This window comes from Asterias rubens, chromosome 8 (assembly GCF_902459465.1).
Source record: "Asterias rubens chromosome 8, eAstRub1.3, whole genome shotgun sequence".
In the NCBI taxonomy this organism is placed as follows: domain Eukaryota; kingdom Metazoa; phylum Echinodermata; class Asteroidea; order Forcipulatida; family Asteriidae; genus Asterias; species Asterias rubens.
The window spans coordinates 8,790,554-8,815,474 of record NC_047069.1 but is presented as its reverse complement, the minus strand read 5'-3'; the positions used below and the strand labels follow the sequence as shown (position 1 = coordinate 8,815,474).

The following is a 24,921-nucleotide window of genomic DNA, read 5'->3' as shown; positions in this document are numbered from 1 at the left end:
GCCCAAACGTTTAAATAACCAATTGTTACAGTCGGCCGATTGATTACTGCTGAGTTTAACAATGCATGAATAATTGAATAAATAGATAGTACTAATGGAGCAGTAAATGTTTTTTTTTTAACACCCATACTTATTATTACTGTGTCTTGGACGTCTATATACAAAGTAAATGCTGTTGATTTATGGATGCCCTTCCTTTTTAGGGTTGGATATTGATACCACATCTGACTATAGTTATCAGTTGAAATTAGCTTCTTTCAATTTTTCCACCAGTTGTAACCTAATGATAGGGATACTATTATATACATACAAAAGCAAAGTCTCTGTTAAAGGCAGTGGACACCATTGGTAATTACTCAAAATAATTATTACCATGAAATCTTTCTTGATTACGAGTAATGGGTACAGTATATAAAACATTGTGAGAAACAGTTCCCTCTGAAGTTGCGTAGTTTTCGAGAAGGAAGTAATTTTCCACGAATTTGATTTCGAGCACAAAACTTCGTGTGACCATGGTGCGACAAGGGTGTTTTTTCTTTCATTAATATCTCGCAACTTCGACAGCCGATTGTGCTCAAATTTTCACAGGTTTTTTATTTTATGCGTATGTTGAGATATTTATACACCTACTGTGAAGACTAGTCTTGGACAATTACCAATAGTGTCCAGTGTCTTTAATGGGATTTTTAAATTGTATATTTGGACGCCGTGTTAAATTACTTTGAAATCAGCCTTTTTTGTAGCATGTAATGCCAGTCTTGCTTGAGTTGGGTAAATATCGGGCCTATCAGACAACTAAACAATCATTTTACAAAACAAAATGCTGGTGACTTGATTTGTATACATTAGGCTCAGAAGGCTCAGCTGGAACTAAAAGTTCTCAAGGTTTTGTTCGTCTGATGAGGATATTTCGCGAAAAGGTTCAGTTGAATGCGATGATTGGTATTAATAAAACCGATTCTTAACTTTGTAGGACAGCACCAGACCTGGGCCCAATTTCATAGAGCTGCTAAGCAAAAAACATTTGCTCAGCACGACATTTTTTGCCTTGAAAAAAAAACAGGATTACCAACCAAATTTCCACGTGATTTTCACGATAAGCAAACAACAGCTGAATACCTTTAACAAGCAATATGCAACAAATGAAAATTTGGTAGGTAATCCTGTTTTTACCGCTGGAAGAAATTTCATGCTAAGCAATTTTTTGTGCTAAGCAGCTCTATGAAATTGGGACCAGGAATAACACGGAGGCCACGGAGGCCATGGTCCTTTGTGTTGCTCCTAGTTTATTTTAACCGGAGCACCCCGTCCCGTGAGACAACTTGACCAATAGAAAATATAAAGTCTAATCGTCTTTGTCACAGTTATAAGTGTAAATTGATTGAAATTTGTGTCTTCGTTGTCCTGTAAACTGAAGGGCCAAATAAATTAGCTAAGTAATTTAGTTACTACCGCGTAATTGCTATATACAAAGTGTAGGCGCTATTTGCAGAAGCAGCTTAATTGTAAAGTAAAATAGTACACGGATGTTATGTAACGTCTTAATAACTTATTGTACTGGCACCGTTATGTTTTGTTCTGCGTTTATCTTCGTTGCAAAGGACACAAAAACAATGAATATAGTTTATATGAAACCTTTCCTTTGCATCTATTGCGTTGGAGCAACAGCCTAATTTATTCAATCATCGTAATTTTCCCTTTCTGTTATAAAGCATCTCAATACCCAGAACAAAAACCTTTGAAATTATATAAAAATAAGAACTAATTAAAAAATGATTAAATGCGACTAACCGTCTGAATTTTGAAATTCATTTGTGCCATGTTTCAGGGCTTTGTTTTCTTTTTCTGCATGTTTTTATTTATTGATTGCATCTCTGCGAAACGGAAGCGCAGAAAAAGGATTGTTGCGAAAACACACAATTTTATTCAATTAGGCCTACACATGAAACTGATTTATAAAGTAGGCTAGCATGCTCAAATATTAAACTCATAGATATTTGACTTGTCAATTAAAGGAACACGTTGCCTTGGATAGGTCGAGTTGGTCGTTGGAAAGCGTTTGTAACAGGTGGTTATAAAATGCATATGGTCAGTAAGATGATCTAAATGTAGAATACATTGATCCACACAAATTTGCCTCGGAATTGCGTGGTTTTCTATTCACTTTGCGAACTTACACGGTCGGCCATTTATGGGAGTCAAATGGCCGACTGTGTTAGTCGACGAGGTAAAAGGAAAATCATGCACGGAGTGATACTGATTCTACTTTTAAAATATCTTTCTAATCATCTGCATTTTGCTAAAAACTGTTAAAAATGCTTTTCAAAGACCAACTCGACCGATCCAAGTCAATGTGTCCCTTTAATTTGTAAGAAAAATATCCGCAAATGCTTGCTGCTGTTATAATTATCAGTTAATTGTATTCTCACACACATGAATCCATTTGGTGTTTGTTTGTGACATTCCTCATTGTAAAAATTGTCTTCCCAATCACAGGAAGCCAATCACAAGGACATTGAAAAGCTGATATAACAGTTGGGAGACCACCAAACGCAGGCATCACCGACAATAGTATTTGGTGAGTTGTTTGTGACATTTCTCCTTTTAAAACTATTGACAAAACACGGGTAAAAATCGTAGGTTGGAGAGATATTTCCCCCTCGTGGACCACACGGGAGATTCAAGCCTCCCGCATAATTTCTCATGGTAATATAGGTTTTCTCGGTCAAATTCGGCAAATAAGCAGCCAATTTCATTTCCATGCGTTCGAATTAAAGCTGTTTTGCCTGTCCAGTTGTTACTGCGTTTCAAATTCAGAAATCGGCCATTCAATTTCGTTTTGAGTCGAGTCAAATTCCTTTAGCAGTAAGATAAATTTAGCGTATCGTCATTCTTTTTCGTGACACACACGCCTCAAGAAGCGTCTGCGAATTTGAATGCTGCTTTGATGAATTGTTAAATTGAAAGATTATTTTGTTAAATCGAATGACGCAACATTAAATTTGACTAATCACAAAACGAAATCGAATGACCCTTTTCAGTAGCATTCGATTTCGCGCGAAAAACTAATAGCTTCGGTGGTTAAATTGGCTGCTCCTTTACCGAAATTGACCGAGAAAACCTATAATAACGAAACAAATTAATTGACTTGTCTCGAATATTATATGGTTAAAAAATGTTGCTGCAATTTCTTTTTGACTTGTGTAATCAGACGGGATGAAGTAGGCTAATAGGTGGAAAATCTTTAGTTTAGTTTAGTTAGGGTAAAATGGTAATGTTACTTTGCCTCCACTTGGTTTATGTTGCTTTAGAATCAATGTTTAATGTTTGAAAATCTGCCCATGGCGCTTCGAAGCATTAGGCTTGGTTGGAAATTGTATTTATTTTATACGAGTAAAAATCGTTTGGTGACCGCGGGCTAAGCGCGGAATGAGACTGAGACGGAAATATCGTTCATGCCATTTTAGCCCATTTAAAGCCGTTATACACTTTCGGTAAGCAGTATTGTCCAAGTCCCACACTTCGTGTATCACAACTAATATATAAAATAACAAACCTGTGAAAATTTAGGTTCAATCGGTCATCGGAATCGGGAGAAAATAACGGGAAAACCCATTCTTGTTTCCGCGCGTTTCGCCGTGTCATGACATGTGTTTAAAATAAATCCGTAATTCTCGCTAACGAGAATTTATATTGTTTTAATGTTTTCTCAAAAAGTAAAGCATTTCATGGAACAATATTTCAAGAGAAGTCTGTTACCATTACCTTCTGTAAACCCTGTAAATTATTTGTAAATCTGTGAACTTTTTTTTTTCTGTACCGAAATGGCTTTAATGGATAATGGAACCCCATTTTTGTTTAAAGGCATGATATCATTTGGTCTTTGGAAAAGAACCTTTGTTACCAATACTTAAACTGTCAAAGAACACATCAACCAACCAAGTTGTATCCAAATCATTGTCTATAAATATGTTGATATGTTGGTGTGGATTTCCGTACACTCACAGTTTGTTGTGCCGTAAAATTGTTTTGAATTGTGTAAAACCGAAGTAAATAATTAGAAGATCTTTAGATTTTAGCTCAGTAGTTTTAGGGACGGTACTTTACTTATGTAACGTTGCAACCATTTATATGTCGCTTTACAATTCATGTGTATCTGTGTCAAAATCTGCCACGAGCGCTTCGAAGCATATTTGAGTGCATGAAAAGTGTTTTTACGAATACAAATCGTTTGCTAACCGCGGGCTGACCGGAAGTTTTTGAGACGAAAACATCGTTCATCGGACATTAATGGATAATGGCAACCAACCCGCTATTGTTTAAAGGTATGAAAAACCCTCTTTCCCAATCCATAAATTGTCAACGAATCATTGAGGTTTTTAGGTTACTGTTTTGATGGGGATTTCTGTACACTCCTCGTATATAGAATGGACCCTTCCGATGAAATGCTAATTACATTCATGCATGCGTGCGTACAGACCCTGTTGGTTGGCAAACGCCATAGAGTTGTGCACTAAGCAGGCGCGCTATCGCGTCTGCGTCACGCACCCATTACCAGTGTGCAAAACATTTTGCAGTTCCCTCATTTTGCCAACCAAAACGTTAGTGCGCACGCGCTAGGTGCAATTTACATATTTCATGGGAAGGGTCTATTGAAAATCAAGTACAGCCTTGAACTCCTCAAGCGGATTTAGACAGCTATGTCAATTATACAAGGACACCGTCACCACCACACAAAATTAAAACAAACCCAAAACACCTTAGGCCCAGATCGAAAACAAAGGAACTGGACGCATACGTTCGCGAAAAGTGTTATTAAAACAACAAATATGAAAAGTGTAGGCTTTCAAATTAACATGTTAAATACTACGGGTTATTTTAAAACTGGGGACTGAAATCACACCAATTATACAAAACATACCTTCAAGGGAAGGTATCCGTTTGGTAACCACTCTTAAAGTACATGTAGTTGATGGCAATAACAACACTTTTGTTTATGATGATAAAGCCTACAACAGCAGCTTTATATATATAGTACAACATCATCGAGACACAATTCACTTCAAAGTAATATGGTAAAATAGTAAGTTTTATCCCCAAAGTATGAATCTGTTAATGCAGTAACGTATATCAGATTGTTTTGTTTCTTATAGTGATTATTCTTCCTGCGTTCTTCAGACAAGCGTGCACATCATAAATTAAACTTGCACGTTTTTTTCTGTACACTAATGTGTACATTGTAAGATCGCTACAGTCGAACAGTTCCAAAGACCAAAGGTACTTTTCCTTTAAATCGATCTGCTGCTATCAGCCAAATTGAAATCGTTATTACCTTCTATAATAATTGACCGTCTACTTGACTTCATTTCAGCATTGGCTAACAATTTAATTGTCTTCGAAAGAGACTCTCCTTTAATTGATCTGCAAATGTAAGTGTTTCTCTAAAACAAAAAAAGTGTCACCCATTCGCGGTAACAGCCATTCAAGGACGGCAGTCAAGTTTACCTCGTTGGAAATGTGAAATGTCATTGGTTAGTGTCAGAATAACGTCTATTCCATTTGGCATGTCAACTACCAATTCAATTTCTCTTCCTTGATCACATTTTGACTCACGAGGTCATGTTTCTCAGTAGCAAGTTCTGCAAAAATGGTTATTAATTTTCTAACTGCGCTGTTTTCTGAGAAGGATAGGCACTGCATTGTGTTCGTATACATTCCCTTATTGAACGGGGACCCTTTTCTGAATGGAATTTGCCATAACTATACAAAAACAATTCTGTCTGAAAAGAAAACATTTTCTCGTTCCTAGTTTCAACCTCGATCAGAAATCAAGAGCAGAGAACAACAGTCCTCCAAGATCTAGTTTCACCAAGGTTGTTTTTTCCCCCATGTCGCATCCATGCTTTTAAGAAAACAACCATGTACCTGTATGTATATTTGCCGTGTTGCAATGCGTCTGCACACCGTCCTGAGATAAATAACGTCTACTTCATTAATTGAGAAAGAAAGGTAATCCAGACACAAGCATAAGAAAAACAGGTTTCCGGTGTGAGGCACTTAAACAATAAATCCCCTCACGATGAAGTCTTAATGTAGTTTGGTTCCCACTTTAACCAATCGGCCTCCGGCGCCTCATGTCGCTTCATTATCCTTCCATCTCAGTGTTGCGCCAGGTTTTGGCAAAGTCACATTTCAGTGTATTTGTTTATATTCCCGTTCCGTTATAAACAAAGACCTTACTTGACATTTAAACGTCATGGCAGTTTTGTTCAAATTGTTCTTGAACATGTTAAACGTATTTTGACTGATGAACACTTCTGTTCTTGTAAAAACGGTTAAGAGGTAAATGTTACAATTTTAACCTGAACAGCCTGCAGGTGTTTTTTCTATTCAAAGTAAGTCTTGAACCCCCAAAATTAAAAGTCTTGGATACTTGTAATGTTGTGGTGTATGCTGCAGTATTTCTGATACAAGCAATTAATACATGCAGCCTAATCGTAACGGGGATTTAAACAGCCAATAAAGGATGATCTCAAATATATAGATATTACAGTTTTCTAACAGCTGCAGTCCATCCAGGAAACATAAAAAATATAACGACTCTCTTACCTCACGTTAAAACATGGTAAAAATGGGTTTTCTCCAGAACGCTCCAAGCCAAATTTCTTAAAAACGTGGGGTCAAACAAACCCGCGTGACAAAGGAATCGTGACGTCAGGGCGGCTATTTGGTGTGGAAATGCCAAAGCTGGGGAACTGTGTTCAAAACCAATAGGGGAAAATCGTCACTGGCGTCCAGGGTCATTATAATAGATAATCCGTTTTTGACTCTCGGCTGAAAAAGCCGCGTGGCCGGGTGCACTTTTGACTCGAGTTATTTTTTACTAAAAGCAAATTTTGAGTAAAATGGTTATTAACCGGTATCTGCGATGTCCATTTGGCCATAAAAAGGTAATAGTTGACTATTGAGATCATCCTTTATTGGCTCTTTAAGAACCCTTGTCACCCCCAACTCAAAAACTGAAATTAACAAGAACAAAACCCAACACAAACAATCGAGTGAGTCTTGAAAAATACACATCATGTGTATTGCTCCCACATATAATCTGAACTTTAATTAACGTGCATGTCTTGATTGAAATACTCTATCCCTAGCAGTGACGCCTATATAAGCCGTGGTTCATTCTTTTTTGTCTTGATCTATCCCCGTCCCCCCAGGGGACGCAGATATATCACGGTAGCACAAAAATATCCCTTGATGGAAATAAAACTAATTGAAGACTAATGCTGTAGAAGATGAGCTATATTGAATTTGTCATCCAAGCGTTCATTAAATCGTATTATAATAATTTTATGTGCATCATTCTGGTCCTTGCTGTATGATGTAATGCAAGCCTGAACGCAAGTAAACTGTACACGTAAAAAGTATTATTTATCAATCTAACACTTTATTTTATTCGAGTTAAAGGGAGAGAAATCCTTTGGTTTTCAGAACAGTTCGATTGTTTCAGTCCAAATTAATATAAAATGTGAACATTTATTTCAAAAGATGATTGCGTCACATAGGGTGCGTTCGTTTAGCTTCCCTGGGTCAACCCGGGTCCTGCCCCGGTACGTTCGAATAGCTTTTACGGGGCTCACCCGGGTTCAGTGCCCTGATTGTGGAGTGGGTCACTTGGGGTGACCTGAGGTGCATGCCATCACCACGAGAGGGCGTGTGTGATCGTTCGATTAGCTCTTGTGGCACCCGAGTGAGCACTGCGGGGTCGACCCAGGGAAGGTTATCGAACCCACCCATTGATACCGCCGAATATTCCGCCATGCACGAAGAATGGTCCATTAATGGAATCAATCTGAGAAAGGTTACTGTCAGTAACGCTTCTTATGTTTAAATTTTGGGGGATAAGTCATGATCTTTTTTCCATAACCACATTACTTTTAAGTGAAGTGATTCTCAACATGCTTTATAATATCGAAAGCTGCTGTAATTCTAGACCAAGTAATGTTGCATTGCCTGCTGTAAGAGTGGTCACCTTGCCTTTAAAACAGAAACATCAACGTTGTGTAGACATTCTGATGTGAATAGCTGTAACGTGTCACAATGTTAAATTGATAACATAATTATAAGAAGAACAGGTATATAAAAACACTTTTAACAAATTCCCCTTTATTTGGTTAATGTTGACTTGACGTTATTGAAGTGAACTTTTCATGTTAAGTAAACTCAAGTGTGCAATAAATTTCACATAAAAACAATAAAACTGCAGACATTATAATTCATAGAAAACAATTTAATGCACATACCTCTCCACCAACAAAGCGATCATATAAAACCCACGAAAGCAGTTATCCAGAACCGCTTACAAGTAATATTCATATATTATGAACATTATTACCATGGAACCTTTATATATTTAATTTGTGTTACTGAATGTTGCTTACATTAAACTTAAAGTAAATTTTTTAGTTAAAATGTTAATTAAATATAACCGTAAATGTGTGTTAATGTCAATTTTTTTTATATTGATAAATAACAGTTGATTTAAATTTCTAAATATTTTTGTTTCACACTGTAAGAAAATACGGGAACATAAAAATATTACATGTCTATTCAAGATAAATTCTTCCTTTGAAACACATTTTTCATGTAACAAAATTCAAATTATTCAGCTTTATTCCATTTGTATTTACACAAGCTGCTACTACATTTGCTTTACTTGTAATGGAAATATTACAAGTTAAATATTACTTTCAATAACCGAGTATCAAGGGCTGAATAAATTGTGTTGTTACAAACCAAATATTCAAAAACAAAAATACAATCAGGTGTTAAATCACAAAACCCAAAAAGCAAATTTTTGAAGGCATTATTCGGTCGTGTGTGTCTCTTGTTTTTTCTTCTTTCTTAATTTTCTTTACGATTCCCAAAATTATTGAAAAGCAAAAATACAAATTTCTAAGGCATGTTATGTTTTTGTTGAAACCATGGCACGATTAAAGTAATAGTCCAAACTCTATCCTGTTTTTAACAATAAAGCATCTAGTTTGAATAGAAGCTAAATGAGAAGTCCAGGATAATTCAGTTTTTTTTTTTCAATGAGGACCAGTTGGCCTACATGCTGTATTTAATTTAGTGTAAATTAGTCCCATTCATTCATTCCAATTGAAGGTTTATCTTTACAAAAACTACTCGATTGCATGCTTTGCTTAGGTCAAGTGGTGCCCCTACCTAAACCACCAATCCCAGTAATGAGTTTGTGCCCCTCTCTGTAAACAGGAGTACTAATGGGTATGTGAGATGGCTTTTGTGATTAAATTAGCTCCAAGGGAGCCGAGATGGAATGAAATAAATTAACCAGTGGCCAGGGGTAACATTGGAGGGCGTTGGTATCGATGGGTGATGGATTTGAGTGCCAAATAAGAAGCCAATATCATTAAATACAAATATCAGTACAACTAGACCACATTTTAAGATTTTTTTGGGTGATCCTGCATTGGCTCAATGTGAGACACTCACACTTGGTTCTCACTCTATTACTGCAAAGTAACTCATACCAAACCCAAAACCAATTAGATTTAACCTTGTTGTACCTGCATAAATTGCAGGTTCAACAAGGTTAAATCTAACTAATTTTGCCCTACACAAAGACAAAATGACTAGAGCGATATTAGAACCTGCAAACTCGGAATTAACGTGCTGGTGCACCATCAGCATTTACAGGTTGTATTCTGACTGGCACCCCCAGACAAAGATATATTGAAACAAAAATAAACGGGGCCAATCTTACGACTGAATGGCTCAGTTGGTAGAGCACTAGCACATTAATCTGGAGGATGCAAGTTCAAATCCTGAATTTCGTCAGTTTCGGTTTATTCAACCCTAAGTTCATTTAAAAACATAAGATTTGAGTACACACGTCATTATGTATTTTTCAAAATTATTTATATTGAAGTATCAGACAAGAAACCATTCATCCACATCATTAACATCCTCATACTCATCGTCAAAATCCCTATTTGCATTAGGCACTGTTCCAGTAAAGAGCTGGTTAAAGCACTTGCTCTTTGGGTCATTGAAGTGTTTATATGGGATAGCGTGGGACAAAATCTTCAGACAAATCCAACAGAAGAATGAGCGACATTGAGAACAAGCCATCTTATTGCAGCCATCAATCTTCTGTAAAAAGAGAAAAAAAAACCAAAAAAACTTTACTTTGTTAAAATAAACACCTGTTGCCAAAATGTATTTAATAGATTTTGCATCGGGATAAAAAATATAAATTGTGTTTATGTATTTGTTTGTACTCGTTTATGCCTCAAAAGAAGTTTTGGTTTTGGATCGAAAGCTAAAGCCATCTACCCTACTTATTATACACATTACGGTCAAAACAAATCATAAAATGTATTTAGTAAGTGGAATTGGTTTGAACATTTGTTCAAAGTGAAGGTGGTGGGTAGATCAGTTTGGTTTTCATCTTTAGCGCAAGTATAATGTTTTGTTCTCACCCAGGGGAACAAATGGGTACCTGCGAGGGTAGAAGTTTATATTGAGTTTGAAAAGTCACTAGAGAGCCTCACAGCAGCCCATGGCTGTATACTCCCCAAAGAGCCGAGAAAGATTAAACAAATGTTATAAAAAGGGCAATGATAGGTTACTGTAAAATGCACTATAAGAACTACTTATTCCTGATTACTTATAAACATGTCTGCCATTTCACAATTGTAAAACCAATGGAAGTGATAAGAATCATTTATTTCAATATACACAATGGGAGACTTTCTGGGACGATAGAGGGCAGCAGACTTACCGGGTAAATCCATTGTTCTCAGAACTATGCGCATGTTCAGAACTACGTAAACAATGGAAATTTACCCGGTATGTCTGCTGCCGCCTAGCGTTGGAAAGTCTCCTATTGTTTGCTCTTCATTTTCAGAACATCAAGTCCAAACTGATCACCACAAAAACTTGTATTGTAGTTAATATTGGCCTGTGTTGAAAATGCGTTGTCTAAGACTGCCTCTGGCTATTGGGCAAGATTTTAAATTTCAAATCACCGGTCTCCCTTTGAGTTAAAAATTTACAGCCATGTCAGTTGAGACAAAATCCTAGTTGTGAGTAAAGGATTCTGTATTATTCCAGGAATAAGCTAAGTAATCAGTTATTGAGTGTAGAAACAATACCTCAATGTTTGTGTGGCACTTTGGACACTCTTTACTGTTTTTGTCCATCCATCGTTGACTTTCAAATTCCTCAAGAACATCTCGGAAAACACGTCTTCCAAAACGCTGTTCAAGTCTGGCCCTCGTCTCTTCATCACCTTCCTCAAACTCCTTACGAAGCTTCAAAATCTCATCTGTAACAAAGTTTTAGACAAAACCTCAGGGATCAATTGAAGATAACAATAATATAAATGATTACTTGTTGGAAAAAATCAAGTATGTATTGTGTTGACCTGCCATAACGCAACAAAAACAAAAAGGCTGCCTGAAACCATGGAGGAATTCCTCCATGCTGAAACTAAGATTGTGGTAAAATGTTAGGGGGCACGAGGGGAGCACCAATGTCTCTCTAGGGGGCATGTCTGGCCAATTAACACCATAGTTCTGTCTGAATTGTTCATGAACAAACCCCTTTTCAGCAATCTGGTTATGCCATTTACTAGTCTGTTTCAGATAATCTGACAAGGCTGGTAGCTCAAAGTATTTACTGGAATCAGAAAGAGAAAAGAAGAAGAAAAACTCTTTGAAATTGTTTCAAAATTTGGATATTTTGTGTATGTTTTGTGATATGCCTGAAATTTATAACATGCATATAAAACTGTTTTAATGTGAACAAACACTAAGAATTGTGAGATAAGATTGATTTCATCTGTCTTTATGGGTACTTTTTGATTCTCAACATTAACAAAATATAAAGATAATTATAAAACTTAAATCAAAATTAAGTCAACATAAATTCTTCCCCAAGCTACAGTTGAAAAACCACAGAACACCGCACTTGTTTATCATGGACTGACACTAAAATCACTAAACTTGGGCCAGCTTGCTGTTCAGTGTAACATTTGATCTAGGGGGGGGGGGGGGGTGTATGTGCATTGTTCGAACTTAAACTAAAAACTAAAATTACCTTTTTTTAATCTGCATGGTGATATCCCATGGTACGCCATCCTACACTTAACACAGAATGGAAAGGCACAAGCAGTGCATACACAAATGGTTGAGTCTTTTTCTTTCATTACTGGACATTGACATGACACACGAGGGCAGTAGACGATATCATCCATGCATTCCAAAGTTCTCTGAAGCAACAGACGGTCATAAGTTGCAAAGAGTTCCTTGCCAACAAGTTCTCGCACCTAATGAAAGGAATAGCACATAATATTAACAACTATAATCCTGTTCAAATTTATTTTAAGGGGCATCACTCAATAATAATTATTATACCTCCATTGAAAGAATGCAGCAAATGTCTGCAACAGAAAGGTACCCAAAAGAAAAGATTATGTAGAGCAAGCTTTTGAGTAATTTTTTTTAACAGGAGTGTAAGATATTTTTGTTCAGGCTTATGCCAGAAAAACTACCATTTAGATATAAAATTGACTCTCATTTTTTTGTCGTACAACTTATCAGCATGGGCTCTTGAAGTTCATTCTGCAAAAACAAAAAATAGTTTTGCCACTACACATAACTGACTTTAAAAAAACACAAACAATGTTTGTTAAACATTCAATATGTTTGTCTTTGTTAATATTAATACATGTTAAATTTGGAAGAATTTTGCATTGGGGATAAAGAATATAACTTGGTTTTTACCCTTACACCGATGTTTATAAATGCAGTCCCCCAGTACTTTACCTCGAGTTCTGTGAACAAAATCAACAGGCAAAACACTTGGGTTGGATTCCAATCCACGACCTTTGCATTGCTATAATGAGCAGATGTCTTATCAACAGACCATTGCACCGAGATAGCTCGGTGGCTAGAGGCAGTTCGAACTCTTAGCAGCTGGTACTGCAAACAATTCAATGGATGTTAATTTTTGCATCAGGGATAAAGAATTTAATTTTGTTTTTGTTGATTGTGTTTACCTGTGATGGCAATGCAGGAGAGTTACACTTTGTTTCTGGACAGTTCAAACCCTTCACATTACCCTCTCCGATTTGCACTTGAAAATATTCTCTCATACACTCCTTGCAGTAAACATGGCTGCATCCTTGAAAATCCATGCAGTCCGAGCCAGTTTTATCGCTGAAGCAAACCTGGCAATTGTAGAAAGATGTATTGAATACTCTCTGCCGCTCAGCCCTGTCGTGCTCAATCAATGTCCTGAGGAGTAGGTTTGCACAGCCAATATCTTGAATGGCACGTGTATCTAAGATGCTAACATCTGTCTCATTTTCAGCGAGGACAGCTCTCTTGACTGGTTCATGAAAAGCATTGGCTGCATGCTGCACTGTGCTGTTATCAATGGAACCCTCCTCTGCAACTTCCAATGAGTTTGATCGCAACACCTTGTGAAAGTCTAGGGAAAGCGGGGATTGTACATTCAGCAGCTGAAGACTTTCGTCTACGAGAAACTGTACCCATTGAAAGATGATAACCTCCCCAGCCTCACTGTGGTTTTCCTCCCAGAGTTGATCCAGATGAGAACAAAGCTGAGATAGCTGTGAAATTGGGCAAACAAATGAAGGAGAAAAAAAAACGCATATTGGATTGATGAACATCTCGTACATAATGAACATCTCGTAAATAATAATATATAATAATCAATGTTTTTCCTTCAGCACAGTTGTTTTGGGGATGTTGATGGCTGAATCGCAGAAGTGATTTATCAAGCTTTTAATGTAATTGTGACACAAGAAACTGTTTTCAAATATATTTTCTGATTTCCCACCACAAGCTCATTTCCTTACAAATTTGTCACAGATGTCGGATAAAGACTGAAGAAAGACTTTCAAAAACTGAATAATACTGTACTAGATTCTTATGTGTAGTATTCTATCACATCTCTAGGGGTGTATCAAAGCACTCAGTATTTTGTCCTGCAAGGTATGTGGAGCTACGACTTTGAAGTAGGAGACCTACATGTAGTCCTTTATAACACCATGTATGTATTTTGCTCTACATGATGCTGTGGTGCAATCTGCTGCCGGTCAGACCAGGAACACCGGGGCGAACCCCTTCTCTTTACAATAAGTGCACTGTGCACTTTTATGTGCATTACACAACACACAGGACCGTTGGCTTTACGTCCCATCCGAAGGACGCAGTAATAATGGTTAAGGAAACAAGTCTCGGGATCGAGACTCGAACCAACACTCTGCTGATCACAAACAACAGAGCTTGAGTCCAGCGTTCTTATTCGCTTCGCCACAGCACACCATGCTAACCTTAGCAACACTGAGCCACTTGCATGAGATAGTGAAAGCTGGAGCAGAGTGTGAGGGGTAGTCAGATAGATACTGAAAGTTGAGCACTATAGGCGGCAGGTAGCTTATTCTCAAAAGGGTAGCATGCCCGTCGGAATCTTCCAACAACTTGATTCCTAATAAAACAGATAAATGGAATGTTGTTATGAAGATTATACAAGTAGGATTTTGAAACTTTGCATGGAAATATGATATTAAGGTCTGCGGTAACAACATATAAAATTGTTGTTAATCTATTATTTATATTGCGTATACATTGTAATAGCCTACTTTACCATAAACATGTTATTGTGTAACTGAATGTAATGTTAATCTATGTACTGTAAGATGAATGGGCAACGATGAAATAAATGTTAATTAATTAATTAATTAATTAATTAATATATAATCTCTAAATGAGTGTGGGGTGGTTCTGAAAAGATCCGCTGGTTTCAAATCTGTTAAAAATATGAAACCAACAGTTCATTTTATCATAACATGGTGTTACCGCAAACCTTAAGATTATATGAGGTGACGGTCAGTCCAATTCAAACAAAACAAAACATCCAGAAATTGAGGTGTCAAATAACACATAATGTTTCCGCTCCACAAACAACATTTGACAACAAACTACCAATACATTGGTTTAGTCCCTGGGTTGCATTTTGCTGTAAATTACAGAGTATTGCACCAACAAATCATCATGAAATAGTTATTCTGTAGAGTAGAGAGTGATTACAATGTTCATGTAAGCAGACTCATTAGGAGATATAATATTGATTTATTATAATAGAGTGTTTTTCCTATAGTGGATAGGAATGATATTTTGAGAATGAAAATAAAACACTAGGTTTAATTTTGAAACTCTTATTGCAAGAGTGCAAGCCCGGGATTAACCCAGTCTTTGTTTTTTGAGTAATATTCGGACATTGCATCTTCAAAATGTACCATATTTATTGGCTTGTTGTATGTGAGGTCCCTCTAGTTTGATGAAAAACTCCTTGGGCAACTCCAAGTATGCCGAGAATTGTCCGCCATTGTTATCATCAGCAACGAATATCCTCTCCTCAAAGATGCTGGCCAGTGCCGTTATCTCGTCAGCTTGGGCCTCCCCATCAGCATTACTCATCTTTAGACTGACTGAACACTTCTTAGTTCTGAAATGATTTGTTTTATCAAGTGGAAAAGTTTATTTCATACAGTACAGTATATGATTGGATTTAAGCAAAGTTCATACTTCCTTTTTGTGCCATTCATAAGGTCATTAACGTTGACCTCCGGATGAGATATGATAACAAATTTAGTTGAACTACACAGCGCACCAACCAGCTGTGTATGGATAGATACACTCAAGTTTGTGAAACATGTACCTCGGTAACAAATTGTCGAGAACCAATAACGTGATGTGATACAAAAATGCATATCCCCTGGTGGCTAGGTGTAGCGCGCATCCTTAGCCATGGTACATGCCTTTTTGTTTACCCGTGTATGTTGTACAATACCTGGATCGTTCTCACCGTTAGCTATGCATTCTTCGTCTTAACAATATTTGAAGTTGACACTCGACAATAACAGAACTTTGAGAAGAGAAATAATACTGTTGATTGTTACAAAGGTATAACAAAACAATGGTTGCATAATGTGACCATGTGACGAGGGTCCATGGGTTTTGTTCCGGTGTACGAATTGCTGTATGTGGACCTTGTCACAGCGTGCAACATTTGTATAATCACTGATCACTTACCTTATTACGATAATATTTAGTTCTTGACTTGATGGAACAGCTCCTATCAATATCATTATCACTTAATTTTGACTTTTCAGTCACACGTTCACAATCACAGGAATGATCAACATTTCTACCTCCATGTAATGGATCAACACAGTTTACACGTACGGGATCGTTTACACCATTTTACACCGTGACCATGGATGGAAGGATGCACGGATTACACAACGAAATGCAATCAACGTTTTATAACTTATAAGATCCTTTTCGAAACTACGGCTTATATTATAGGCTGCTGAATCAGTCGCCAAATCATGGAGGTAGAAATAGGGTACGGTCAAATTAAGAACGAACGCTTTTCGTACTCACCAACATGTTGACGTAGCCAAAGCTGGAGTTCTAGTTTCGTCGCAGTTCCGAATAAAAAACTAGAAATCGTTAGATCGCCATTCCAGCTGATGAAAAGGTCACTGTACGATAATTATTTACTCTGAACGTCTAGAGAGGGCGGTATTTATTTATTTTTTGCGGAAGTTTTGATTGACACACAAGCACTGTTGTTGCTGCATATAGAAAAATTTAGTGCAGCATGCAGTAATGTGTCAACCACCTCAAAATGGCTTATGGTCGGTCTGGTGTGTGTCGAAAGAGTCAGAAAGCTTTGTGTTGCCCATGGTATTGCCCGGTAAGATTATTAAACCCAAGACCAAAGTGTGGTCTTATCTTTTATTTACTTCAGTTATATCTTTGGTATTTTTTTCCAATTTATTTTGGCCATTTTGGTCCTTGTACGTCGGATGATTTTGACTATGGATGGTGGTGGGTGGTCCATGGATGATATCCTGGTGTCATGTGTTTTCAGTAGAATAACAGGAAAACTGTTCACAATCAAAAACTAATTTTTTTTCTTTCAAATCATCTATCCAATTTTTTAACAATAACACTTACACTTCATGGTGTGTTGAAATTTTTAAAGTTTTGGTTTTACGTTGCGAGAGACAGTCCGCCATTAACAGTGCTTATGCATGCACGACATTGGAGCAACGTCATATGTTTTCACACCTTTCATTGATTGGTATTTTATTGAATATTCAGAAGCTAGTATGGCGTGCAAAATAAATCAAAAATATTATTCAATTACTACTTAACAAATTTAATTACTTTTTTGTCCCAAGGCATTATATATGGCTACTATATATTAGAATCCAGAGATACATGTACCATAAGGCATGAAAGTAAATCACCCCACCCCCCTTGAAGCACACACACTTCATAACAGTCCGTTTTCCCCCATTTCAGACCAGTAATGTTTGATTTCAGGAGATAAGAAACCAATCTATGATATTTTCTCTTTAATGTAGACTTAATATTTATTACGCTTATCATAATTTATCACAGTATGCAGTAAATAAAAATAATTTTTTTTTTTTCATTTTCACTTAAAATATTTTAATATTTTCCCCACATTTGCACACCATAGAATCCCAAATAGTAACCACCTCACGTGATCCATCTACTGACTAAACCAGAATGAAACTCAATCTAGCAGATAGTAATTTTGTTTTGAACTTTCGAGGTTGGATGATGTTTCTTTGACTCAATTGAATGTTGGCATAACAATGCACTAGTGATTGTTACCACAAATCAATCATTTTATAAATGTTTGAGCATAACCAACAACAGGAAACTTTATTCTCAGCATGATTAAGCCTGATGAAAATACAGACCGTGAGTAAACTGCATAGCTTCTGTCACCGGTGCAGCTTGCACAATCTCGCGGTAAATGTGAATCAAAGTTGGGGACCGAAAACATATGAGGGTCGATAACGTATGACGCTACGATATGATTATGACCTCTCTGTCTTTACTCTATGCTATATATCTGTTGGATATCCACCAAATGGAGTTTTCACAGTAGCATACAGACACAGACCATTTTGCTTTTAACCAGTGCATTTCTTGGTCAACATGGTCATGACGCTACGATACAGTACTCTCACAGTAGAGCATGTCTGCATGAGTTCGTGTGCTGGTGCATGTAAGCATGGAGGAATAAATTATTCCTAATTTATTCCTCCATGATGTAAGCATGGAGCTATAGTTAAAGGGAATCAATATGTGGTGAAGAGGTTTTCAACTAGTGGTTTAAGCCCAACGAGTCCTGGTTCTTGATAATTTTACTGAGACGAAGTCGAGGTAAGTTATCAAGAACCAGGCCTCGGCGGGTTTAAACCACTAGTTGAAAACCGATTCAACACACTTTGATTCCCATTCATCCATAAATACCTTTTCGGTCAAAAAACATCAACGCTTTTTGACAAAAGTAAAATAAATGCAAAAGTTATAATTGTTCAATGATTACTTTCAATACAACACCCCTCCAGCTATGAAATGTAAGGCCCTCCGGTGAACAACTCCTTATAAGGGAATGCTGTTTGCGTCGCGCGTATTGCGTGATGTGGCACAACTGTCCCGGCCGTTGCTCTCGACCAATAGGAATGAAGAAACTGTGTTATTTATAAGCACAGGTGCAAGCCCGCGTGTCACGCCCATGTTTCAACACTTTTTACTGGTCATTAACAAAGGTTTATACACGCCCACGTGAGGCGCTCTCCACAAATAGGAATAGCAAAACTGTCTGAGGTATTTATAAATGGGCAATGATTGTCAAAAACCTAGTATCCAAAATTGTAGGGATTGTTGTTTTTTAGCAACAATTCCAACAATTTAATTGTTTTATGATCAACATCAAGATCTCACATTTGAACATTGGTCAAAAAGTAAACCTTTAGAAGCCACATTGACATTCGATTTTACAACAACTTATATCTAAATTTAAACCCCATCTTTTTAATCACAGAAGTGCTTAAAAACAATATTTTGTAATGTGTTCTATATAAGAACTGCTTATTCCTGTTATTATTCAGCGTTGTGGCAAATTTGTCTATATCATCGAACTCGGGTTGGAAATGGGGGTTGAAGTTATTATTGTTGTTTTTATGATTACTTTTTTGTTTTATTTTAAACAGATTTGCCAGAAACCATTATTTTTTAACTGTAGTCATTGTATTGTTAGTACCGGTGGAATTTCCCCGAACTATTTGTTTCTTCTTTTGCCACCATCCAGAAGTACATTGATCACATGTTTGAGTCCATCCTCAACGCAGACCAAGCTCCTCGTGCTGTCAAGTATCTGTTCGACTTCTTTGATAGTCAGTCAGAAATGATATTGCAGACTCTGGGGCATGCATCAATGTCTGAAAAAGAAACAGGTGATGTTTATTCACTCTCACTGACAATGTCAAAAATAGGGACAGTCACTAATTCTGAAAATTAAGTAATATTAAAAATTTGATGTGAATTTGCTAACGAAACTGACCATATAACTTAGTGCCATGATCTTAATTTTCTGGATGTTACAAATGCCTGAATACATTAAAATATTTTGTTACGAGAAGCAGTGCCCATTTCACACAAATGATTTGTGTTGTACATGTACATACTCACAGGCTGTGGGTGTGGGTGCCTATAGACACAGATCAAGCTAATGTCCCTATTTCTGACTTTGCTACTTGACAGGTATGTGACTCATCACGATGACTTGAATTCACTGAAAGACACTCTCTGGACCAACTCATTGACTCGCTGACTCTTACATGTTGACTCACAGACGATGACTCACACTTGCTGACAGACACTCCCTGACCCATTCATGGTTGCTGACTCAAACTCATTAACGGATGCTCACTGAATCTACCACTGACAGAGTCTGACAGAGTAGCTGGTCGTTTACTGGAGCTGTTTCATGTTGGTATAATGCCAATAAATTAATAGAACTTACCCTTTGATTTTTAGGGTAACAAACTTCCTTTTACAATAATTTATTTTTCAGTTAGCTGCTGCGTTCTGGTCCGCTGCCATCTGTCGTCCGGATTTCATTTTTGATATTAGACCTTCTTGCCCTGTGGAGGCCAGTATTGAAGTCACTGCTCAGGCTTTCTATGATGCTCACGAAGCTAGCGATCAGAAACTCGGCAAGGTAAGGATTGTGTGTAGTCTGGGAAGGGGTAGGGGGAGTTTAGTATTAGTTAGTCGTTGTTAAAGGCAATCTATGTTCATTGTATGACCCATGTGGGTTTGGGTAAGGGGAGTTTAATATGGGAGTCACTGCTCAGCAATTTGTGCTGTTAGTTTCAGTCCCTCATGAAGAATATCGACGGTAAAGATTCTGTTTGTACGAACAATCTGGGTTGGGATGGGGGTGTTTGGTTGGTATGGAGTTAATCCTATGACTTTTTGTTATGTTTATGTCAGGCATTCTGTGAAACTCATGAAGTCAGCATTTTGACGAGTAACGAAGGGCCGGCTTAGGGAGACTCCAGTAAGATGGTTCTTTAAGCCCTTTTGAAGTTGGCAGTCCTTTGTGCATTACATTCTATGACACTTAGTTTAGGGAGTTAAATGGTGAGTTTCAGAAGATGTGGTTGTTTGATTTTCTTTCTTTTAGGACTCTGACTTGAAGAAGCTATTGTTTAAGAAATACCTTGAAAACCAGAGCTACGCAGAAGGTATCTATAACATGCCTTGAGTGTCCTTAAAAGGACTTGACAAGGAACTGTTTGCGACTCTCCAGGTAAGAAACAATTTTTTTGTTACCGTATATTAATTTTAGTGTCACATTGAAGTGGATCAGATTTTTACTATTTTGGGGATGAATATTTTGATTCTTCATTTAAATCTTTTATGGGATTTGAGGCAATGCAAGGCGAGGTATCAATGTATATTCGGCTTGTGGTAACACCATGTATATTATGTCAACTTTGCTGGTCAGATTGATTGAGAACTTGTTCTGCTAATTTTACTGCCGCAGAGTAGGCTTCAGAATTGACTAGTGTTTACTTGTTCTGATAATCTTAATTGGTCCAACATTTGGACTAGAGTGCTCAAGCCATTGTCAGGAGACTGAAGAGTACGTGTGAGACATGCTGGCCTTTTTTAGTTGAACACTAAATCCTGGCATACATACACATTAGGTTGCTACGACATGGCCCAATGGTACCCGGGTTTGCCCATCTGGAGGTCGCTATTCAAACGCTTGCCCCGAACCATTTGACATAGCAAATGTGTCTTTAGTCGAAGGAAATCAAATGTAAGCAGTACATTGTGACTAAGCAAGTCATTACACCAGACATTATTCAAATCTAACTCGCAAATGGCTTATTAATTAAGAAAGTAAAATTTGGGTGGGGGGGGTTTGTGAGGTTGTAGGGGGTATGTAGATTCACAAAACATGACAACACTGTCTGTACTATTTTGTGAGTTCTAGCAAACCTGTGTACATGTAATGCCTTATCAAACACGATGGATATCTTTTATTTTTATCACCCTTTCTCATGCCAGAGATGAAGACCATGTCAAAATTACTGACAAGAAAACCCCTTTGGTGCACTTGACGACCCATGCCCTAAAAGAAGAATAGCGTTAATTTGGGAAAAATAAATTCACTGAAAGACACTCTCTGACCAACTCATTGACTCACACTTGCTGACTTTTACATGTTGACTCACAGACACTGACTCACACTTGCTGACCCATTCACAGAGTAGCCGATCGTTTACTGGTGTATTGCCAATAAATTAATATAACTTACTCTTTGATTTTTTGGGTAACAAACTTCCCGTTACATTAATTCATTTTTTCAGTTAGCTGCTGCAGTCTGGTCCGATGCCATCCGTCATCCGTTCTGGTCCAATGCCATCCGTCGTCCGGATTTCATTTTTGATATTATAACTTCTCGCCCTGTGGAGGCCAGTAAGGAAGTCATTGCTCAGGCGGTCTATGATGCTCATGAAGCCAGCGATCAAAAACTCGGCAAGGTAAGGATTGTTGTGTGTAGTCTGAGAAGGGGTAGGGGGAGTTAAGTATTAATTAGTCGTTGTTATTGGCAATCTATGTCGTTCATGGTATTACCTGTTTGGGTAAGGGGAGTTTAATATGGGAGTCACTGCTCAGCATTTTGTGCTGTCAGTTTCAGTCCCTCATGAAGAATGTCAACAGTAAAGATTGTATGAACAATCTGGGTTGGGATGGGGGTGTTTGGTTGATATGGAGTTATTCCTATGACTTTTTGTTATTTTTATGTAAGGCATTCTGTGAAACTCAGCAGTCTACTTCACTCTACTTACCGGTAGAGCCGAATTACTAATTTGCATATTCCCTATGCCGCGAGGCAAAAATGCTAAGACTTTCACACACAATAGCGCCCTCCACCGTCCTACCCATAACGCCCCGCGACATGCCTGTCACGGAGTCGTCCTCTTTTCTCTTAGCCGCGAATGGGTGAGGTTGTGTATAAATCTGTTCCACAGTTCACCGTTGTCTATGTTAAAATAGAGACGCCTTATCCTCGCTAAGAGTGCTTATAAAAAGACTAAAAAAGATTGTAGAGTTATAGTTGTTGTTGTTGTAGTGAGTTGTGAAATAAACTATAGTTTGATTTCGTTGATAAATAATGAGTAGCGTAAAGAAACTGGGGAGGGCTTCGGCTGTCAGTACTGGGGTTACGTCCATTAGCCCAGGACAGTCTGAGCTCTCGGGGGGCTGCGCCGGCAACACTCTGTCGCCCGGCTTGCAGTCCTCCAGCCGGCCTACGCAGCCTCTGTCGGCTGCGTCGGCCGGAGTACCCACCGATCAAAGAGGGGTTGCTTCCCGCTCCCCCTCCTCGGTCAGTGTGCGTTGGTCGACCCAGTCGAAGGTCAAATGCCCGGGAAGGCCAAGAAAACCGGTGCCGGGGCAGCGACCAAGAGGAAGAGGGCGAAAGGTGGCTCCGTTCCGGAGCACACCGCCCACTCTTCCAGCACCGCCTCGGGGTCTCTGAAGCCGGAGGGCATCCCCCTCCGCACGGCTCAGAATACCCGGCACGCACCGACACGGTGGATTTCCCCACGACGATTGGTGACGGCCTTTTGCGAGGTTTTCCAACCCACTAGGCACCCATCCACGCAATAGATGGAGGAAGTAGTCAGGAAGATGGACTCAGCGTCGCGCTTTGGCATGCGCACATCGTCCTTTTTACTTCTCTTGTCCGAGTACCTCACGCTTGCCGGCGATGAGGACTCGGCGATCCCAGCGGACATGATGGTGGCGGCCCTCCATTGCCTAAATAATCGCCTGCGCACTGTCCTAGATCAATTTACGAGAGTATCCACCCTAGCGACATCTGCCCGTAGGGCAAAGGTCCTAGATGCTCTGTTCCTCCCGTCCGTCGGGGCTCGCAATCGACTTGATGCGCTCCCCCTAACGGGACGAGACCTGTTTGCAGGGAAATTCCAGGAGTCTATGGAGGCCACAGATAAAATCAACTTAAAGAAGCCACAGACCTCTGTACCGGCGGCAAGCCTCCTTTGTGAACCAAGGTCCATCAAACGCACGCACGCCGTCCCAAGGCCAACAGCGGGCCCAGTCGGGCCGTGGTTTTCGTGCGTCCGCCCCCCGGTATCCCGGGGCGTGGCGGAAGTGACTTCCCTGTCTCAAGGCGACCTCCTGCTGACGGACCCGTGGGAGGCCGCCTTCAGGAATTTTTGGGGTCCTGGGCTCAGATCGCGTCCGACAGGTGGGTCCTCGAAACGATCTAGTGCGGCTACGCACTCGAGTTCACGAGGATCCCCCCTGTCGGACATGCTGGTGCGGCCAACGCCCACCCCGTCCGACCCTCTCAAGCGCCGTGCCCTCGAAGGGGAGATCAGTTCCCTTCTCCTCAAACGGGCAATATGCGTTGTCCCCGACCAGGGGACATGGACGGGGTTCATGTCCACTTTCTTCTTAGTTCCCAAGAAGGAGGCGGACACTTGGTGGCCAATCCTGAAATTTAAGCCCAAAGCGCTTCCGTATGGAAACGCTGCGGACAATCCCTGAATCAATCGATACACCTGCGTGGGGGGCGAGCTTGGACCATTGGGACGCTTACCTCAACGTCCCCATCAGGGCCGAACACTGCAAATTTCTGCGCTTCCTCTACATCGGAACGCTATACGAATTTGAGGTGCTCCCCTTTGGACTGTCAACCTCCCCTCGGGTTTTCACCCACGTGGTACGGGCGATCAGGGCAGCACTTCGGAGGCGAGGACTGCTGATTTTCCAATACCTCGACGATTGGCTAATTGTTGGCCGATCACGGGAGGCAACGGACGCGGCGCTGACACTTACTTGGCGCCTCACGTCCAGCCTGGGGTTCCTCGTAAACACCGAGAAATCGCACCTGATCCCCTCTCAGGGCCCACCTTTCTCGGTGCGGCTATCGACCTTCAGAGGGGGCTAGCCCGCCCTTCGGCAGAACGGGTACAGAACCTTCGTCGGTGCGTAGCCCTTTTCCTTGGGGCTACGGTGGCGCTGGCGGTAGCCTGGCTCAAATACTAGGTCTCATGGCCAGCATGGTAGACCTAGTAGATTTCTGCAGGCTGAGGATGAGGCCTATCCAGCTCCATCTCCTCTCCTACTTCCGGCCCAGCCGTCATTCGGTCAAACTCCCGGTGCCTACCACGCCTTGGCTGACCCCCCACCTTCAATGGTGGGTGGAGGACGCTAACCTCACACGTGGTCGAGTGTTCCGCCCGCCCTGACTGTCAGCGACCGTCGTCACCGACGCGTCTCTGTACGGTTGGGGGGCGACCCTCGACCCCCGTCAGATAGCGGGGGTGTGGGGCCCGGAACACCACTCGACCCACATCAACGTCCTGAAAATGCTAGCGGTCCGAAATGCCCTCCAGCACTTCCGGGCACAGTTTTT

General features: G+C 39.5%; 2 protein-coding genes across 4 annotated transcripts; one reads left to right on the top strand and one right to left on the bottom strand.

The window, feature by feature from the left end:
* Nucleotides 1-7,921: 7,921 nt before the first annotated feature.
* Nucleotides 7,922-16,596, bottom strand: LOC117293660 (E3 ubiquitin-protein ligase RNF14-like). Of its 3 annotated transcripts, none has more exons than XM_033776050.1 (7): nt 16,506-16,596; nt 15,356-15,564; nt 14,390-14,544; nt 13,088-13,663; nt 12,127-12,355; nt 11,181-11,353; nt 7,922-10,176 (listed from the first exon to the last, which is right to left on the bottom strand). In XM_033776050.1, the coding sequence occupies exons 2-7, from the start codon at nt 15,534-15,536 to the stop codon at nt 9,955-9,957; spliced, it is 1,536 nt and encodes a 511-aa protein (XP_033631941.1). In that variant the 5' UTR covers nt 15,537-15,564; nt 16,506-16,596; the 3' UTR covers nt 7,922-9,954. The 3 variants fall into 3 exon arrangements, with proteins under 3 accessions (XP_033631941.1, XP_033631940.1, XP_033631942.1); XM_033776049.1 differs by lacking the exon at nt 16,506-16,596 and adding an exon at nt 16,152-16,263; XM_033776051.1 differs by lacking the exon at nt 16,506-16,596 and having other exon boundaries at nt 14,390-14,536; nt 15,356-15,437.
* A 156-nt stretch (nt 16,597-16,752) lies between these two features.
* On the top strand, nt 16,753-20,724 carry LOC117293566 (plexin-C1-like). Its single transcript, XM_033775926.1, has 4 exons — nt 16,753-16,821; nt 19,264-19,413; nt 20,029-20,175; nt 20,644-20,724. The coding sequence occupies exons 1-4, from the start codon at nt 16,753-16,755 to the stop codon at nt 20,722-20,724; spliced, it is 447 nt and encodes a 148-aa protein (XP_033631817.1).
* Nucleotides 20,725-24,921: the final 4,197 nt, after the last annotated feature.

Bases quoted from the DNA above. Each gene is read 5' to 3' on its own strand.
- LOC117293660 (XM_033776049.1), bottom strand. From the start codon at position 16,207: ATGATATTGATAGGAGCTGTTCCATCAAGTCAAGAACTAAATATTATC. The intron at 15,565-16,151 runs GTAAGTGATCAG...AAATCATTTCAG, and splicing joins CTAAATATTATCGTAATAAG to AACTAAGAAGTGTTCAGTCA. The intron at 14,545-15,355 runs GTACATTTTGAA...CTGTTTTATTAG, and splicing joins ACAACAAGCCAATAAATATG to GAATCAAGTTGTTGGAAGAT.
- LOC117293566 (XM_033775926.1), top strand. From the start codon at position 16,753: ATGGCTTATGGTCGGTCTGGTGTGTGTCGAAAGAGTCAGAAAGCTTTG. The intron at 16,822-19,263 runs GTAAGATTATTA...GCCACCATCCAG, and splicing joins GTTGCCCATGGTATTGCCCG to AAGTACATTGATCACATGTT. The intron at 20,176-20,643 runs GTAAGGATTGTG...TCTTTCTTTTAG, and splicing joins GCGATCAGAAACTCGGCAAG to GACTCTGACTTGAAGAAGCT.